The 20,667-nt window shown below is 37.5% G+C and overlaps 1 protein-coding gene across 7 annotated transcripts in view; it reads left to right on the top strand.

Moving 5' to 3' along the window:
- The first annotated feature begins 5,583 nt into the window (after positions 1–5,583).
- Positions 5,584–20,667, top strand: part of nedd4l (NEDD4 like E3 ubiquitin protein ligase) — a 40,585-nt gene continuing 25,501 nt past the window's right edge. For 3 of the 7 annotated variants that reach the window (XM_041969412.1, XM_041969411.1, XM_041969410.1), the window contains exons 1-5: positions 5,584–5,901; positions 7,682–7,755; positions 13,060–13,141; positions 14,617–14,655; positions 15,504–15,557. In XM_041969412.1, the coding sequence (XP_041825346.1) occupies positions 5,857–5,901; positions 7,682–7,755; positions 13,060–13,141; positions 14,617–14,655; positions 15,504–15,557 (294 nt within the window). In that variant the 5' untranslated portion in view covers positions 5,584–5,856. Of the gene's footprint in view, positions 5,902–7,681; positions 7,756–13,059; positions 13,142–14,616; positions 14,656–15,503; positions 15,558–18,664; positions 19,894–20,667 lie in introns of those variants that run through there. The other 4 variants (XM_041969409.1, XM_041969406.1, XM_041969408.1 and 1 more) reach the window with 3 other exon arrangements.

The raw sequence follows: 20,667 nt of genomic DNA, 5'->3' as shown, positions 1-20,667 counted from the left end.
TTATGATTAATTTGAGTTATTTGATCTTATTTAATTTACAAACCTTTTTGCCTCTCATTTAGCTTGTATATCTGTCATAAATATTCAGTTTCAGTAAAGAAAACAGAAGCCAGTCTACAACATCTGTCCATGCATGCTCCATTTTTTGGACAAAGAACAGGACCCCAAAAATGTGCATAATTCCATTTTGAGAAAAACTCATATTCAAAGATAAAGTTTAAGTAATTTGATATATAAAATATTTTGGTATACAAATAATAATTTTAGTGTAATCTTGTAAAATTTTAGGAGCATATCAAGACCTGATGAAAGGAAGTTTTAAGGTTAAGCTCTGGAAAAGCTGTAGCATGGTTACGGTTAGGGGGCGTGTCCAGGAAAAAAATGTAATCTGATATCTGATTGTGCTAGAAATGCAACACTAATGTTACTGGTATGTGTTGCCGTAAAGGATAAGTTACAACAAGTTAAGTGATTTGCGATAACTCCTCTGGAAATAAAAGGGGTGCGATTTCCACCTAACAAAATCATGTCGGTGTGTATGTGAGAGACTGAGAGTTCAATGGAGCTTTTTAAAAATGTAAACAATTGCTCATCTATCATACAAAACCATTTATATAGTGGTAACAACTACAAGAATGTTCCCCTGTAGTAAACTATTACAACTTGGCCTTGATAGTTTTGGCCTTTGCAGGTGTAAGAAATGATGTACTCATTATCCAGTGAGACCTTGGTTTTCTTTGCAAAACAATAAATGTCACCTCTCCTCAGGGCAACTGATAGTGCCTCTTTGCTGCTAGCTTAGCAACTTTTCCTTTTGCAAATATTGTAAACCACATAAAACACTTTTATCTTTCACTTGTTCCTCTTACTAGGAGCTGTAAACATACTATGGTATCCCAGCACTTGACAGTCTACTTTCCTTCCAGAGTACAATTTGTCCCCAATCCCTCTCAAAGCTATGCATTAATGTGTAAGTGGAATTTTGTATCTATTTAATATATTTTCACATGAATATGTAAAAAGATCAATCAATAAATAGTTGCTTTCATTTTGTGTTTAATTAAGAAAACAAAAAGACAGCTATATGTCAAAACATAGGGCCTTTGTGTTGAGATCACAAACTGTGGCCATCAGGTTAATTCATTTCAAAGAGCAATTTGTTTCCAAGGAAACTTCAGATCCTGCTGGAAGGATATTAAAGGAGACAGACTGATTCCTTTAGGAAATGTTAGGCATCTGTGCATCTAATTATTGTCTGTTCAGTGAAACTTCCTTTTTGCTGATTGTGTTCTCACCCTGGGAAACCACTCCTTAAAAGATCTTACAGGCTTTGACATAAACACGCACACACACATATGCATACTCAAAGATGCACAAGGGCTGAGAAAGGAAGTTCCCAGAAATGTGTAGATGATAGGGGCACCACCATGTACCCTGATCTGGATTTGAAGAAAAAGAGAAAGGAAAATGCTGAGCTTCTTAAAAATCTTGGTGTTTATAAAGTTGGTCACAAACTTTAGGTGCTTGATGCTGACAGTTTACAGTCAGCAATTCTACCTCCAGCATTTTAGTTTTTGTGTATTTTTACTCAAGATTTAGCCACATTTACCAGTAATGATGTTTTTAAAATCTAAAATTTAATTTCCAAGAAAAATACAGCATATGTATGTGGGTGGTGTTTTTTTTTTTTTTTTTTTTTTTTTTTTTAAGGATTTTCTGAGATGAGATGTTGATTTGCAGTGATGAATGTTGTCATATCTTTAATAAATGCTGCTATCTGTGAGTAATCTGCTTTTGGGCGGAAAGAATGATGGCTTTCTATCAAGGGTGGCTTGGGAAAGCTCTGCTCCTCCCATTTCTAGCTCTGCTTAGTCGCAATAATGTTATATAATATGGCCATCTGCTCATGACATTGATTTAAAAGTCTCACTATGCCAGTCACAAGAGAGTATCAGCAAACACGAACAAGAAAGGACATGATGGATGTCCTCAATACAAAATATTTACCACAGCGCAAAAGCACAGATTTACAGATATATTCTCTACACCCCCAATTGAACGCATTTTTTTTTTCTCATATTCATAATAAATTGTATGATTTTGTTACTGTATCATTTGAGTGGGTGAGTGTGTGTATGTGTGTGTGTTATAAAAGTATAACAGATGGCCACATTCACCTTAATTCTAATAAACGAATACACAAATTAATATAAACAAACAAATAAATAAAGCACCACTGCGTGATTTGTGGTTGGCACGTTCAAATCAAATCTGCTCTAATAGCCAACACGGCTCAATGGCGACACCTAGTGGCATCTTTTGGAACCAATTTAGTGGAAAGAAAATTAAAAATCTGAGGATCCCACTAAAGAAAGACTGAAGAGTCAAAGAAGTGGGTTTGTTTCCATTGATGAAATCCTGAATTTGGAAACCTCATGTCTGTGATTTTTTTGGATTTAACTGAAACTGTGGTAGTTATTGGATTACGATGCAGTCTGGAAAGAAATAATGCTGCAAATAAACATAAAAATAAAATAAAGGAATAACAAGACAGTATCATTGCCTTCACTCATTCAAAATGTAGTGTACTTATAATAACCAAACCATTCCTATTGTTTTACAATATTCATAACAAGTAATGAAGTTGATATGGCACAATAACCTCTAACTGATTTATTAATGATTATGAAGTGCAGTGTAATAGTGAAGAAGGGCCTTCTGAGGTGGTTGTATTCTCATTTTCAGCTTATTTATTTTAAACAGGGCTGTCTGAATAAACAGCTCATGTGATGTACAAACTAATATTGACATGAAATATCGGACTGCTGTTTTTAGTTCAAACAAATACAGGCAAGTCATAATTTACACACTGATGCTCACAAGAAAAAGGAACTTTTTTTTTATCATATTGCATATTTTGCATATATTGTTACTTACTCATATATTACTTTTTAAACTGTGACTTTGCACAGCTGTTTAACTGTAACATTACATGCCTGTTTAGATTTTCAAAACACATTTTCCAGAAGTGTGACTCTAGTGATCTTTTCTCATCGTACTCAAATGATATTTTCTAGTGATGCTATTCAAGCAGTATTTAAAAATGACATCCTGTTACGTTATTACTGAAGAAAACCATTAATGTAGGTAAGTCACGATTGACTATTTGGCTGAAGTCACAAAATTGCAACAAGCATCAAGCTATGTCTCCAGAAAGAAAGATTTAACCTTTTACCACTTTCCACCGCTAGGTGGAAAGCTCGGCTCCTCTACTGGGGTCCTGGGAGCTTGAGGGTCCTACACGGTATCTTGGCTGTTCCCAGAACTGCACTCTTCTGGTTGGAGATGTCTGATGTTTCTCCAGGTATCTGTTGGAACCACTTCTCCAGTGTAGGTGGCACATCCCCCAGTGCTTCGATGACTACTGGTACTACTTTTGCCATCACCTTCCAGGCTTTTTCCAGCTCTTCCTTGAGTACTTGGTATTTCTCCAGTTTCCTGATTTCCTTTTTCCAGATATTTCCATCGTTGGGATGACTATCATCAATCACTACAGCTTTCCTTTGGTATTTATCCATGATCACAATGTCCGATTGGTTGGCCACCACCATTTTGTTAGTCTGGATCTGGAAGTCCCGAAGGACCTTAACCCTCTCATTCTCTACCACCTTGGGAGGTGTTGCCCATTGTAACCCAGGGGTCTCTTTTCCTGCCAGTATCTTGCACCCTGCTGTGAGGTGCTGGATTGTTTCAAGGGCTTCATGCCCAGCCTGCACCTGGGATCCTGCCCGGTGTGGTAGACCTCTGGTACTCAAGGCTTGTTCCTGTGCTGCCATGATTAGTGCCTCTGTGCTGTTCTTTAGTTCAACCCTCTCTAGCCATTGGTAAAACTTGTTCTTATCCGGAGCTTCAGCTATCAGTCTGCCGTACAGCCCATACAGGGGTTTTTCCTCCCATGATGGTTCCTCCAACGCCTTGTCTCCCAGTGACCACTGCCTGAGACATTAATTAAGTGCCTCATCTTATATATATATATATATATATATATATATATATGTATATATGTATATATATATATAATGAGTTTAATACGCTGTGGGTTCACTATATCTTTTGTGTGCTTATGTAGTACATAACAGCATTCTGTTACTGCATGAAATCTCAAACTTTTCTTCTCCTTGTAAAAAGGTTGGCATGTCATGATACATCTTTGTATTGTTTCGGAAAAATTACTTGGTCTCTGAAACTAAAACTTTGACAGTCTTTTAATTACAATGTAACTTGTGCTCTTTTTCAAATCTTGCATTTGTGATAAAGTTGATTTGTATCTCTTATTTAAACAAAAATATTTTGAGGGAGTGTTCAGTTTTGCTATAAATATTTTTGCTTTGGATTCCATGTTTCTGCAAAGCATTTACAAATGTCATATACTTTCCCTCAAGGGGGGAAAAAATAAATAAAAATCAGGCAAGTCATTATTTAGCATGTAGTTTCCATTTAATGGGGTTATTCAAGATTATTTCAAAGGTCCCGAATATGACCTCCAAAACTTAAGGCAGTGACTGCTATAGAATAAATCCAATGACCTCTGTATGTCTTCATGGTGCTGTAGTTGAACTGAGAGCAGCAGGAGTTCATACACAGTTCAGGACATTGGAAATGAACTGAATGGCCTCTTACTGTGTGAACTAGAATTACCTCATTTTTTAAGTTCAACGTGCCATTTACTTTAAGATTAACATGTGACAAATAAACTGCAATTATGTGGAAAATATGTGAGAAACAAAGAACACATCTAACCATACTAAAATTTCTTACAATATTTGTAACTATATTTATAATTAAGTTTCATTCCAATGATAAAAAAATAAGAATAAGAATAAGAATAAGAATAAGAATAAGAATAAGAATAAGAATAAGAATAAAAATAAAAATAAAAATAAAAATAAAACCTTTACTAGTCCCTCACTGGGGAAATTGCATTGTTGCAACAGTATAGTTGCAACAGGATAGGTACAGTAATAACATGAAACCTTGGCTAATCACAATAAAGTCATATTTTGTAATACATTTTCTGAGTCTATATCATTATACTTATGTTAAACACTTCACATTTACTGAGCTTGACAAAAGGAGCGTAAATAAAAATTCCGGCATTCTCTAACTTCTAAAAGCCAATTTAATGAATATTACCCATAGATTTTAACCCTAACCCTATAGTTATATGCGGTTCATTGTGAGCTTGTGATTGGCTCGCTGCCACAAACCCCGCCCATAACTTTAATCAGCTAGGACCCTCGTGAAACCGTTTGCAAAAGAAATTGAGTTATGGTTATATATAGTGCAATATCTAATGCCAAAAAATAACGATAATGTTTTGCAATTCCTTTTAGATAATTATATTAGCACACCTTTAAAAAAAACCTTTGGTAAACGCCCTCTTCATTTAATTGGACTGCCAGGACACTTGGAAATTAACACTGCCACTGATTGGTTAATTTTGAGAGCAATCACGTCTAATTCGCCAACGATTGGTTGAGCTGTCTAAAGGAAGTCAAGTATCACAACATTTGAGGGATAAGATTAGAGATGACAAAAGCAAGCTGTCTCATTACAAACATTTTACATAAAGTCTCTTTCCTTACTTTCAACTTGTGTTGGACAGACCACACTGGCGTTCATTACGTTATTTTGCTGTCAATCAACTACTAATCCGTGTCAAGAATTTGAGCTCACCGTGGACTTTACCACCACCGCACGGCAGAGAGAGGAAAGTGGGACTTTATTGTTTAAAGCTAGCTAGCTAGCTTTGCAGAGCGGCTTGTTTTTGTGTGTATATCGTGAACCGCAGGCTATATGGCTGCGAATTACGAACCTATATATGGACTTTCAGAAGATGAGGTAAGATTTAATGGAATTTAAGCATTTCTTAAAATGTACAGTGAAGTCATTGACAAGTGTCACGAGGGGTTCAACCAGAGGTGGCTAACGATTAGCTGATTGTGAAGCTAACAAGCCCTCACCCACGGCAACATTCTGTTGCAGTGTACAGGCAGGTGTCAGTTTTCTGCCCCACATCGCTGTCCGTTCGTTTATTAACCTTATTTCAGTAACGACGGACTAGCTAAACGCTAATAACCACCCCGTTCCGGGTCTTGAAATTAACCCGTCCACTTTACAGCTTCACATCCTCGCTGCATCCTCCATTACATTAAATGTATGAACAGTTTGTAACTGAACTAGTTAGTGTACCGAAGCTCGGGGTTGTGAATTTTTTGGATGAAGGATTAGATGACATTGTAGGCTGGCATCGATCTAAAACTTACACACCCTCACTTGTTAGTAAAGACCCGCTGTTTGATGTTGCCAAAGTTAAAGTTGAGTGATGACTGAAGCATGCACTGTCAAATGAGGTCAATATCCACGCCACCTGGGGACTCCGTGTTGATTTTGAATTCATATGAAGAGGAAGCATCAATGTTGTGTTTTTACATGGAAGTTTCGGTGTCGAACATTGGGATCAAAAAACAAAACTAAGCAGCTGTCGCATCACTCTTAAGTTTAGACATAAATAGAAGTATGGAACCTTTTTTTAAACACTATTTTAAATAGTATTATTAAGCAGATGGATTGAATTTATTGCATGTATTTATTTAAAGGTCTGAAAGGATGTCTAAATTGAATTGTTTGTTCCCTGGAGGAGATTTATATGAGTTGTTTAAGGAGACTATGTCACTGACATTATGTAATTATGTAATTACATTAAAACATTTGTAAAAAATGTTTCCCCCCCTAAAATAGCGTTCATCATGTCAGAGACATTAAAATTGAGGTGCACATTCAGAACTAAGTCCTCCACCCAGGTCAAAGCTCACAGTATTGAAGAAAAAGATCCAGATGAGCACTAAGCTGTGCTGGATTCTGTTTGACAATGCTCCTCCTCTTGACCAAGGTCTGTGCAAATAGAGCTTGTGGGGTGTGAGTAATCTTACTAACAGACAGGCAGAACTCTGCAGAGAAACCATATCATGCTATTTCAACAAGTAAAGACGAGTATAATTTTGGGTTTGCACTGCATGAGACAGTGCACTTCCGCTGGCTACGAGGTAAACATTCAGTACTACAAGCAGTACACCAAGCATAACAACACAGCCTGGCTGACTTCTGGTATGACCTGGGTTCCAAATCCCTCGTGTGCTTCTTTCTTTAGCACTGCAACTGTAACTTAAATGGTAACAGACTTTATTTTCAGACTAAATGTAAATGCCGTTTACACTTCCCAGGCAACCACCAATTAACAGTGTGTCAGGAATTTTAATTTAGATAGATATGACTCGGAGATACGTGTGTAAAGCTGTAAATGAAGCAGATGGTGTAATTGAACCTACAGTAGGTTTATTCCACATGAGAGGTCCTGCATACACTTACACAGGTAAATGGATGCAAACAAAAATTAATAGTCACTAAAAACACATTAATTATTTCTGACAAAAACGTGTGAGTCTGTTTGTTTTAAAATGGCAGCGGTAATGACTTTTTGCTTTTCTGTGGTCTTTTGGATTAAAAAAGTTAGGTTAGTGCAACTGGCAGCTAAAATTATTTGTAGATGTTTTATAATGAGGCTGGAAGATAAGTTTCTATGGGTTTAATAAGTGTTTTCTGTCATCTTTTTCTGCTGCAGAATGAAACACGAGTGTTGCGGGTCAAAGTCATAGCAGGAATTGATCTGGCAAAGAAAGACATCATCGGTGCCAGGTGAGTGTCGCAGGATGCTTGAGGGTACACCTGAAGAAATATCAATCTGAAATTCACTTGTATGCCATTATTGTTACCTCTGCCAAGGCGGTCAGAGATTCAGCGGCATTAGTCTGTCTGTCTGTCAGCAACATAACTCAAGAAGTTATGGGCAGATTGTGATTAAATTTTAAGGGAGATCTCAGAAATGGAAAATGGAACAAGTGATTAGATTTTGGGTGTGATCTGGATCACCTGGATCCGGGAACTTTTTAAAGACTTCATTACTATTGAGAGATAGAGATGATTTTGCAATTAGAGCTTTTAACTATAGAAATAATTCCCATAATCCTTTGGAAAAATGTTCACAATGACTTGGTAAATGTCTGTGCTCTCTGAGTGATTCTAGTTAAATGAAGGATTTGTCAGGGTCAAACAAGCTATTGTGTTTGGCATTTTGCTCTTTGACTTTAAGGGTCTCCTTCAGTCTGTCCTTTTCAACCTTGGAAATGACGGTGTTGTAGACTTTCACTACAGTACTTTTAGTAACAAGACCTTGAACTTCAATGGTTAATCAATTATTACCTACCTGCTTCTCCACCCTACACAGTTGCAGGTTTTTGAGATACAACACTTTGACTAATAATTATACATGCCTCATACTGTTTCATATGTGGAAGCACACTGATGTTAAAGTTAAACTTGTGATGTTCTTTGAGGTGTTATGTTCATGAATGCCAGCTCCCTGTTTGTACTCCTGTGAAGTGTTATCCATTGTTTTAGTTTAAAAGAAAAAGAGATGTGATGTTACACAATATGCCTTTGTGTAAGGTTGCTGCTATTACTTTTTTTTTTTGCATTGCTGCACCAAAAGTGTGAATGTAGCCCATAGAATTTTAATAACTAACAAGTTTATACTTGTGGTGAAAATTGATATTACACAAAGCAACTTGTTATCACTGGTGCCACCTGCACCTGCAGTTATTATTTTGTTCATGTATTAAATGGAGCAGTTCTCATGAATATGGAGGAATGCATCATTTTTGCTAATTAATTCAAAACTAGCCTTTTAGTGTCAAGCTACACATATAGCATTGAGGGGCCTTTACATATCAAGACATATAAGGGAAATCTAATGAATGTTTAATTTATTTACTCTTCTGATTATTTTCTTATTGAGATTAAACTAACAAATACTAAACATCCAGACAGCTTGACATTTTTAGAATTTGGCATAATTACCGAAAACGTACTAAATTATTAATTGTTAGTTGCGCTGTAATTATCATTTGACAAGATGTTTGATCAGCTTAATGTTTCAGCTTTAGAAGTGAGTAAACTAGTTTTAAGCTCTTAAGGCTGAATCATCAGCACCTACAGCGGTGTTGCTCGTTTTCTACAGGTTTTTGCCAGTGATCACCCAAGACAGCAAATTCTTAGAAGGCAGAATTAATATTCCAGTACCTGAATTTTTTAATAGTGCTGTAAATAATACACACATATGTAGCAGTACTTTAATAACAGCCTCTTAAGGAGTTAAGGCTTACTGAAAGCTCACATAATGCATATCATCACTTTATTAAATGCTAGACAGTAACTTCTGCATGACCAGAGCATTAAATAAAACATTAAAATGCAATTCTGTACAGTCAAAATCATAATCTAACTAGTACAAGCCTCATTCTTTTTAAAATCTGTTCCTGTGCTGTAGTAAAATAGTAATGTATTTTATTGGTGCTATTGGAAAGCAGACTGTGCTGCAGAAAGAGCTTGGCATGTTTAGCACTGCGTGAGTGCTACTCGCATGCCAGAGTGCCTGTGTTAGCATCCTGATGCCCTGCTGGCAGGACAGCTCAGTCTGGCTGAGGTGAAAGCTGAACTGAAATGAAGAAACAGTGAATGAGGTTTTGATGTGTGGCTAGTTTCCATAGCTGGTGCTGACTTGGCAGTCTGTCACCTCATGAGATGCTCAAACGGTGCCAGCTTGTTGTTTTTGCTCCAAATGTCTTTCTGTTGCTGCTGTGTTTCAGCTGCTTAGATATATCTGATTATTTTCTGTTATTTTGGACTGAATAAAACATTGTGAAGTTTTGTTTTTGTTTTGACTGAGAACTGGACAGAACTTTATTAGTTTACAAATAAGCAAACAAGTCTGTGGAGCTGCATTTGGAATTGTGCAAACCACCATGTTTAGTCTTGACCTGAGGCTGCCTGCCTATCTATTATAGCTGGGTTCTTTATTGATAGAGAGAAGGAGAAAAAAGTTTCAGAGCAGCTGAGATACACTTGGATCATTGTTATTGTTTAGTCACAGCAAATCCCAGTACCACACAAACACACAATTAGAGGCAGTGGGGTTCCTGAAGATGCTAATTAGCAATCAAGCAGAAACACTTTTGCTTGTGGATATGTTTGCAGTGAGTTTTTCTTTTTGGATAATTATCTTCCCTTTGCTTTCTCTTAACTACTTCAAATCAATGCAAGACAGCATACTAGCTGTCAGACTAAATCTAATATTAGGAATATTCAGAATGGAATTTAATTCCTGTTTAGTTCAAGTCTGGATGGCAAAAAATCCCATGGAAACTGATTATTATGGCAAATCCTATTTTAAAAAACATTCTTTGAGGGTGTGTTTCGAATTAGCTTTTTCTGACTAATGATAACTGCAGCCACATGCAACAATTATGAGGCATTCTGTTCTCTCACACTTAAGACTCAGAGGTGAAATGGGATGTTTGCCTGATCTGGCATGATCAACTGATGATGCCAGAAACCCAAAATCCTTATCCTGACTCAAAATAGCAAACCCACTGTTCACCTATGAGCAGTAATGTCAGCATACTGCTAATCTGACTACTGTCACTGTCTGATAACATTTGAACCCACAGCAGCTGTGTGCCTAAGTGGTTAAGAGATTAGTTTAACCTAAACAATTGGGTAGCAGGGAATGATCCTTCCTTGGCACGGACGACACCTCCACCTTGAAGCTGGATTTATTCTTGTGTGGCGTCTCTGTAAGGTTGGCTATGGCATCACCACTGTAGGCTACGCGTAGGTCCTTCGAGGCTTGATGCTAGGGCTGGACAAAATGGCCTTAAAAAAAAAATCAAATCTTTTTCAAACCAAATATGATTTTAATAGATTTGTGGTGGCGACTAGTCGGCATGTTAACTCTTGAATAATACACCAAGTAGCAAATTGTTGCAGTTATCTGGTAGTCATAAACATAGTAAGTAATGAGTCAAGTACACATCCATAAGTACAAGCCAACTCATAAAACAGTTGCACACTTCACAAAAGAGTCTAATGAAAAAAGAAAATGAATACATTAGGGAATAAATGTCTTTGTGTATCTATATTTTTCTGCTTTTAGACATTTTAATGGCAGTTTTGAATTTTCAGTGATTTTGCTTTTGTAAAAATGTAATGCAGGATACAGCTATTGAAAGCTACTTGTCAAAATAAAGCAACATAAACTTTACTGAGTAGTAACAAATGAAACTGAATCCATTCATGTTTTACTGACATGCTTTGTTTTTACTGGAAAAAAAGGCATTGAAAATGGGAATGATTAGCTGCTTCTTCTTCTAGAGGATAAAGATTACTGATACCTCCTGACTTTAAGGATGAATCACTACAAGTCCTGTAGACCTCTCAATTTTCTTCTTTTATATATAGACTGTTTCTTTCTTTTCTCTTGGTTTTGTTTAGTTTGCAAATTATTAGCTTTTCATTACATCCTTGTGGTGCTCATCTGGCTCTGACAGATATCACTTTCTTTCCTCAACTTTTTCAACCTGTTGTTGGTGGCTCTTCTCTTTCCCAATGACACCATTGTTGTCATTTGAGCCTTTCCCATTACATTTTGTATGGCAACCCACATGCCCCATATCTCACCTGGCTCCTCAAGAACACAGTCAAACCTGACTAGCTTAACAAAACAGGGATATAATGACTGAAACAAAACTGTCTTGTCAAGATTGTTTGACATATGTTTATCTTAAATGATCATTTGAATGGTTAATATTTTGGAGTTACACTGTTTTTTAATAAAAAAACAACAAAAATTTCATCTTTTGGTGTCATTGTGAAAATTGATGATATTATACCACAATACTAGTGTGGGGGAAAGAAATAATTGTGTGTTTGTTCTTCACGTAGCCTGCAGCTTTCTGTTTTTAATTCATGCTGGAGAATTGCATCTACAATATCATACTAATTTACATGTTGCTTCAAAATACCCAGTAAAACATCAGAAAGACATTGAACTCTGAGAAGAGTTTAGCTGTTTGAGGTACACTACAAATTAGTTAAGCGATAGTTTTATTATTGAATGCTGCTACTTTAGTTTATAGTTAGAATGAACAAGAAGAAAAATGCCAAATATTTAAGGCTGACACATTTGCTTTTTCTCTGATTTGCTGCCAGTTTAACAAAGATTGTCATTGTGATCTTAATTTAATATAACGTCTGTACAGTTTGAACAAAAATAAAAGTAATCAATTTTTAAAAAATAGTTACATAATTACAATTAATGAATTTTTTATGACTTTTAGATTTTTTTAAAAAGTAAACACAGTAAAAACATGACTGCAATGTGCCTTGTAATGTCAGCAATTGTGCCACATTGGTGTCCTTTCTCACCAAGCTAAGATATATTAAACATTTTACCTCAGAGTGGGCTTTAAGGATAGTTAAAACCCAACACTTTACTTTGTGTTGACATCAGCAGAGTTACTGGTCTGCGATGTTAAGCTCTCTAGAGATTTCTGATCTGTCAGCACCTCCAACTATCCCATTTGGGTATTTTAAAATGTCTGTGTCACACAGTTTACTGTTAGAGCTGCTTATCTCAAAATGTTTTGCCTTTTCTATTTTTAGCACTCTTTGTCAATAAGACGTTATAGGCTTTTCTCATAGTTCCTACATGCAAGCAGTTTTTATCTGCTGGCCAGACTTGAAGTCAGGTGTCAGGTCTGGAAACAAGCAGTCTTAGTTCAAACTACTAATATAGGCTCTGATAGTCATGCAGCGTGTCCACAGTTGATAGTTGCATGGAATGGGGATTCGGGAGGGTTTTGGTGTGACAGTACAAAACATGAACTAAATAATTTTATTTAATGTTTATTTGTATTTCTACTGGTAGTAAAATAGGTTTGAAATATATACAACATAATGATAATATTATTCATACAAATGTGAAAAAGATTACTAGGTATTAAAGTGTCTAATAGGTTGCATGGATCAGATTTGCATAGGCAAATTTGTAATTTCATTTTTTGTCTCCACCTTTTTTTCTTTTTTTTTTTTTTTTTTTTGCAGCGATCCCTATGTCAAGCTTTCCCTCTATGTTGCGGATGAAAACAGAGAGCTTGCCTTAGTCCAGACGAAAACCATTAAAAAGGTAAGACCACGAATAAAAACAAGAAGTGGCTTTGTAACATGTTGAATACTGAGACCTTTGTTTTCCTGTGACATGACTTTCTTCCAAAACTTGCATGACATACTCACTTAATTGGAGCTTTAAAGTCACAGTTTTCTCTAGATCCCTTTTAAACCACCTCCACCTTTCCTACAAATCAAAGCCATAATTTCATCCTGGGATAGAAACTGCAGGAAGGCACCACAAGGCAGTGTTTCCCTTTTCTTTTCAGGAGACTCTAGAGAGAGACGTTGGCCAAGGTTATTACCCCAGTGGTCTATTTCTGGAAGGAAATGTGTACAAAGCAGAAAAAGCTTTTACTTGAAATTGATATTAAATCTGTTCAGAAGATATCCTAATTACAAAGTTAGCTGTATTATAGTAGAAATGCATGTTTTATAAGCATGTCTTTATTGTTCTGTCTGTATATCAGTAGCCTCACTGTACCCATCACTGATATAATAAGTAATGTTATTACCAATAATACTGTATATCATTGTAGTTAAATGAAGACACAAGCAGCTGCCTTCAAAACTCTGATGGAGTCAGCCATATGCTGCCAGTGGCCATGGTTGCTTTATAGGATATAAATAGCTGACAATACACTGCTATGTGGAGCAGAAAAAGAAGCTTCACTCCTCGGCTCTTCTGTGGGTTCTGTGTGTCTTTAAGTGGGACACCTTTGATGGCATCTTTTGTTGTTGAAGCAAAGAGTTTTGGCTTGTGGCAAACTAATATGAAATATAATATGAAAAGTAGGATAATAAAGAAAGCAAAGAACCAGGCTGAGAGTAACATTGGTATCTTGTTGCCCAAGTGTATACCAAACACTGATATTAGACGGGCTGCTCTGGAGATTTTTATTATTTCTGCATTGATTATGCATCATGGGTCATGGATTTTAATGATAAATTAACCATTTGTCAAAGTGCCGTGAGTTTATTTTTAATTGTGGTATTTCAGTAGTTGTTTTAGATAGATGTTTTATTGCTGCTGTAAAATGTTGCGTTTATTAATCAAGGTGACTTGTGAAATTAGGGCTTCGTTGACATTTCAGTGTTTAAGTCATTTCAGTCACTGAAAGAATTTTAATGAGAAGTGTCACATAGTTTTCAGTCTAACAAAATCTCAAACATGTGAGGCAGCAGGAGGGTCTAGGGGAGTGTGTCCACTGGGTTCATCCATCCTGGAAGTGTGTGAAAATCCTCATGCTGGTAATCTAGAGACTAAATGCCAATCAGTGGGTCATGTTTTGTGCTCCAAACCTCCTCTAGCAACGCACAAGAATCAGTGACGCAAATGACTGAGCCAATTTCTCACTTAGTTCCTCGCACTTAGAGTTGGACAGGTTTCATACATCTGTTCTGTTTTCTGTTGTAAAATAATCATTGTCTTTGCTGTGACCTAACACAATTATTGAATGGTGGTCTAATCATGTCTATACTCTGCTTTTTCAGACCCTCAATCCTAAATGGAATGAAGAATTTTACTTCAGGGTAAGTTCAGATTTTAAAGCTCTTGCACTTTAATTAATTTAGTGCCATCTTTACAGCAGTCTGTTGTACCCGTTTACACGTAGTATGTTAACCCAGCTGAGATCCGCCCACTCTTCACATGTCACACAAAAGAAGCATAAATACACTACTCAGAAAAAGTTGGTGTTGTTCAGCTTTTTTTATGATGTCAAAATGAACCAGAAAGTGCACTCTAACCTTTACAGGTGAATTTAATTTGACTTTCTCTAAACTTCTGAATCCATATTAAGCCTTTTGTGTTTAAGTACTTGTTGCGGGATATCCTATTTTCTAAACAGGTGATTAACTGCAAAGGAGAAATAATGATGAAAAACCTGAAATAAGTGTCTGAACCAATGAGTAGACGATGAAAACTTGGATCTAAACAGTTCTTCTCAGGTTATTGAGACATTGGTACTTTTGTGTTGTATACCTACCACTGTTGTTAAGTTTTGTTTCAATAAATTGTTTGTGAGGAAGGAACTATCATTGCATGGTTCTCCTTAAAAGTCCTACATTCATGATATATTTACAGCATTAGCTTTTTACATTTTCTATGAATTTCAGCCCAAAGTTGAATGTCCCTTATGTTTTGTAAATAGTGTATGATCTTTTTCATTTATTTCAAAGGAGTTCAATTCTGTTTTGATTATTAGAGGACTGACAACTTTTTAGCCACAGTAGTTGTCACATGCTGTGAATGAAAGGTAGATGATGTGAATTACAAGGAAAACTATGCTTTGTAATTGTATATCAGCTTACGATATCAGCCACATATGCACTGGATGACGGCAGTAACATGTCCCCCTGTTATTTTCTTGCCAACACAGGTGTGTCCGCAGAACCACAGACTACTCTTTGAGGTGTTTGATGAAAACAGATTGGTAAGATTCAGACTTCAAATTTACTTTCTTACTTTTGTAATCCTGAATTTTTTTTTTTTTAAATAGTTTCATGCAAACAATTTCAACTTTAAATTATTTACAAAATGTTTTAATAGTACCTGATCTTATTCAGTTTTGACAATTTTATGCGTTCCAGTTGTGCGTTTGTCTCAGATGTGCTCATAAGAAATGTGCCGCCAAATAAAATAGCTGTATTGTCTTTGATTAATTCTGCTTAATTTTACTGCAAAAATTACAAAGCTGGACTGAATTCTTATAAAAACACATTATTTCACAATTTCAGCTTAATCCAATTTCTACACTGTATAATTAACAACATGTTTGCCTACTAGTTTAATTGTTCAGCTTTAAGAATATAGCCCATGTCTCAGATTTCCATCTCAGACGAGAACACTGGTTTCCTTGACTTGTGAAATGAAACCTGTTATAGGCTCTTGGTTGCCATGACAGCTAAATTAGATGTCAAGTGTTGCAGCAAGAAGAAGCCCTTGATTATAAATCCGTTAATTCACACCAGTTTGTAAACTTCACCTCGGTGAAATGTCTACGGAGCAGATAGAGGTGAATGAAGTGGCTGTTGTCATCATGAAGATGTTCTGTGGAATAAACAAAAGACTTGCCTGGCAGTTAAATATCTTTTCAGAAACTTGTTGTTTATTCACTTAAAACAAATGACCATGGATCTTCAGTTATGTGTTTTGAAAAGAAACAATTTAGGTATTTTTGCCTAAAACTGTCTACTGTCTGGGCCTCACAGGTTCAGGGCTACTGTCATGCATGTTGTCTTTTTTTTATTTTATTTTTTTTTATGAAGGACTGTAGTTTTTAAGTCATTCACTTTTGTGCTCTCTTACATGCTTTATTTTGCTTGTAAAATCAGAAAACATGGTGGTGCATGTTTCAAATGCTCCAGCAGAGGGAAATTGTTGGCGCTCAGCCTCTTAAGAAAAGGGTAGCTTGAATTTTCCCATCACAACAGTGGGAGCTCTCTGTTGCTGTATAGAAAAGGATGACACAAGCGAGCACAGCTCAGGCAGCCCGAAGCACAGTCCTCTCCTTATATGTCTGAGAAGGTGCTTTCCATGTATCTCTAGGCGCGTGCCAAGGCTCCTCCACCAGTATTTCTTTAAAGGGGCTGCTTGTTCCCTTTTATCCACAGATTTATGGTTTATTTGTCAGATGAGATGGGATGTTTGACAAAGGTTGCACTATAGTACATAAAACGGATTTTAGTTTTCTTGTGTGAACCCAAGGACCCACTAAGGCTTTAGGTACAGTGTTATCTAACATATTAAACTTTTTTTTTTATCTTTTGATTTTAAGAGAAAGGTTGAATAGAACTACAGTACAGCATGGTGTCTAGTTTGAGATGGGCATATTATGTCATTTTGCAAACTGGGCTCGCTGCCATTGCACCACACATTGGCCTTTTTTTTTTTTCATACAAACCCATCTCCATAACATTTTGCACACACATTTGTGGACGATGCTGAACGCTGTAGGCAGTGGCAACTCTAAGTGGCTGGCATATTTCTATTATTTTTCTAGTCTGATATACCATCATTGGCTTTTAGCAGCTAGTGATTTAAGAGAATGTAAACCACTGTGGACTAAACCATAGGTCAAAACCAGGCATAGAAGTTGAACAGAGCAGCCACATTTTAACCATGTACCTCCGAAACGCCAAGTTATGATTGGGGCCTTTTCAGTTCTGTGCATGGAGGCGGACTCCTCCTCCACTAACTCTTGCTTCAGGCATTGTAAAACCCTCTTCTTCACATAAACATACACTGATGAATCACATTGCTGTTGAGCAGTACAAAGCATGCTTTATGAATGTACATTATGCTGCTTATTAAAATATCTGTTTCTGTTGTAACTTGTGCTTACGCCAGATAGGCAGTGACAATTGTTTGTTAAGCATCCGTTGAGTTCCTTATTTCATTTAGCAATGCAGAAAAGGACCACAGCTGTATTGTATCTTGGGTGGTGGCCTATAAAACCACCAGCCACTTAAGTGTTTTGCTGCTCATTGCAGACAGTGTGTCTATTCTGTTTCAAATATCTATCCCCAGAGAGGACTAAACTTTTCCCCTTACCAAAGCTACAATCTGTCAGATAGTCTGTTCTTTCCTCTGCCAGAGCCTTTTTTTTTTTATCTATTTTTAGTAGTAGCTCCCCTGTACATCTTTCTCTTGTTCCAAGCTAAAAGAAATTATAAGCCACAATTTCTCCACATTATTTGATGTTACGTTTTCATGTTTGGCTTTAAAATACATTTAGTAGGTCAGTTTACAAGAAAATATTCTGCATGTTCTGACCAGTGTAGCTGCTTGAAAGAAGGTATGATTGTTTGTTTATGGGTGTGTTTGTCCATCCTGTTTTTTCTTTTTAATTTCCCTCTCTAGGGGACAAGTGCTGTGCGTTCAGACAGATGAGTAGCACTAGAAAGGGCTGGTGTTATCGGCTTTATAAACAGATAACAGAGTTCATACACAGTAAAAGAAAATGTAAAGTATATGATATTAAATAATGAAGAACTCTGTTTTAGATATGTTTAGTAGTACTTTCAGAGAGAACTTTAATAGATCCGGAGAATGGAGGAAAGCATGGACAAGGGTAAGCAGGGTGTAGCTGGAGGGGGGTGGCATTTGGCACTTGAGGGCAGTATTGGGGTTGTAAGAAGAGGTGGTGGGGCCATTTGCAGTCACACGACTAACAGGCAACCCACCATCACCTCGGTAACCAGGAGCACTGACGGCTCTTATCCAATCATGTCAGGAATGCTGGCTGTCACTCGACTAAGGCTATTTCTGCTTTCTGTCGCTAGTGCTTGGTAGTGCTAAGAGTTTGCTATACAGGGATCCTCCTTCCTTATTTTTGTATTCCCCCTTGCCCTTCCCCTCTTTTTTTTTTTTTTCTCTCTGCCTCTCCTTTGGATACGTAGTGTTAAGTTGTCAGCTGTTTGGCAGGGACCAATATGTTTTTGTGGTGTGACTTCTTTTCCCTCTACAGTTTACTGTAAGAGGGAAAGTTGTGGAAGAGTCTTGGAGTAGGTTGGAACGGAAAGGGGGGGTGGAGGAAAATAAGGGGATCAGTCATCTAGCCAGCCAAAGAAGAGGTGGGCGACTCGAGGAGAGGAGAACCAGAAGCCAGTCAGAGGGAAAGTAAGAAGGAACAAAAGCTGTAGTACAAGAGGTGAAAAATGGCCCAACGTCTGCGTTTGTACTTTGAGTCTGGCCGAAGTAACACAGCTCCAGAGACACTGGAAGGAGACTTTGAGGAGCAGAAGGAAGATGGAGAGGTGGTCGGAGCACTCAGGATTCACCCACCTACATTGTTGAGGCCTTCTCAAGAATCAGCTGTGCAACATCTCCCATCAGGTGGATATGGTTTACGCTCAGAGTCTTTGCTAAAACGCAGCTCCTCCATGTTCATACCCCAGCTTGCTGCCTATACTGAACCGCGTCCCACGAAGAGCTCATCCATGCAGATCTCCCTCCAGCGCTCAAATGGATCAGGTAATGGAGATTTTGGTGGCCATGCTGATGATGTCCCACCACCTTGTTATTCTCCTCCAGGACCTGCGCCTGCATATACTGAACCACAAATTCCTGCGGACTTTCCACAACAGCCACCGCCTCCATATTACAACCCAGATTCTTTAAACTCTCAAACTCTCCTGATGGGGCCAAATCTCCCCAAACGCAGAGTCTTTAGCATTGGTTCCAATGGCCATACTGCATTCAGCAGAGACAAAGCTGGGGTCAGTGTTGGTGCCATTTGTATCCGGAGGAATTCTACTGATGGCTCTGATGTCCAACATGTCAGGATTCTTCCCTCTGGTGGTGCTGGCTGGTCTGTCCAGCAGCAGAGCCTGGATCAGGGTGTTGGTGTTAATGGTGCAACACAGAGGCTAGTCTTTCAGCTCCAACAAAACCAGAACCAGGATCGGAGCCAGAACAGACATCAGACTGCCGCATCCCAGGAAGAATGCATAAACCTTGGCCGTGGCAGCTCAAGAAGTTTCTGTATGGTGCGTTATCCCAGAATTCGACTGCAGAGAAATTCTTCTCATCAGATGCTGTTGCAGGAGAATAAACGTCAGAAAAATGGTGCCGACTTCCAGACTAAAGAAGAAAATCAAACAGAAGCAAAAGAGGCAGAAGCAAAAAACGAATCTGATGACTGTACTTTTAAAATCGGTGGGGAAACTCCCAGAAGGCAGCCACATTTCAAGATATACTTCACCCCGGGTGGAGGTGGAGATCAGGATGTGAGTCTTGGCTATGAATCAACGACAAATTTTCCCAAGGTAAAGAAAGCATGTCGAATTTAGTAGGACTGTAATGTGATTATGAAAAGTTTGGATTGAGGGGAAGAAGAATAAATTGTTTCTTCATGACCTCTGCTGGGAAAGAGACAGCATCCAAATAGTGCATATATCTGGTTTATTACACACTTAACATAAGATATATGATATCTGTTTATATAGGAGGGAATTTTCACTTCTAATTTCTAAATTTTTCTGCCTCTTTTTCTCAGTGGATAAATGCAGAAAGAATGTGGTAATATGTTGTGAACTGAAGAGCACAGTCACAGTGGCTGAACTAAATTACGCTCATACTGGCTTTCTTTCACTTCGCAGCCACAGGCATTTGAAATTTTACACACATCAGCTCATTCAGCTCAGAAAGGAAAACAGGCTCAAGCATCTAAATGAAAGAATAATTTGTCCCCCTGCACTTGTTGTATTCTGTTTCACAGAAATGTGACACTAAAGGTTTGATAATACCTACCACTGCAGCCAGTGCTCTTTAAGAGTTGGCTGTTTCTATCTTTAGTCTTTCAAACGGGGCTGTTGATTTTGAGAGCAGGCAAGCAGCTTGTCTTCTCTGGCTTTAGGCTGGTATGGATCTGTATCCTTGCAGCTGCTCTTTGAGTGATTAAGAACTAAGATGTCGTTACAGCCCCACGCAATGATCAAGAAGTCTCACAAGTTAATAAATAGGTTATACCATAACTCCATATCAAAAAAGGCTAGACTACAATATACTACATCCAAGATAGAAATTACCAAAATGTAACA

This window comes from Melanotaenia boesemani, chromosome 19 (assembly GCF_017639745.1).
Source record: "Melanotaenia boesemani isolate fMelBoe1 chromosome 19, fMelBoe1.pri, whole genome shotgun sequence".
In the NCBI taxonomy this organism is placed as follows: Eukaryota; Metazoa; Chordata; class Actinopteri; order Atheriniformes; family Melanotaeniidae; genus Melanotaenia; species Melanotaenia boesemani.
This window is presented reverse-complemented; position numbering and strand designations above follow the sequence as displayed.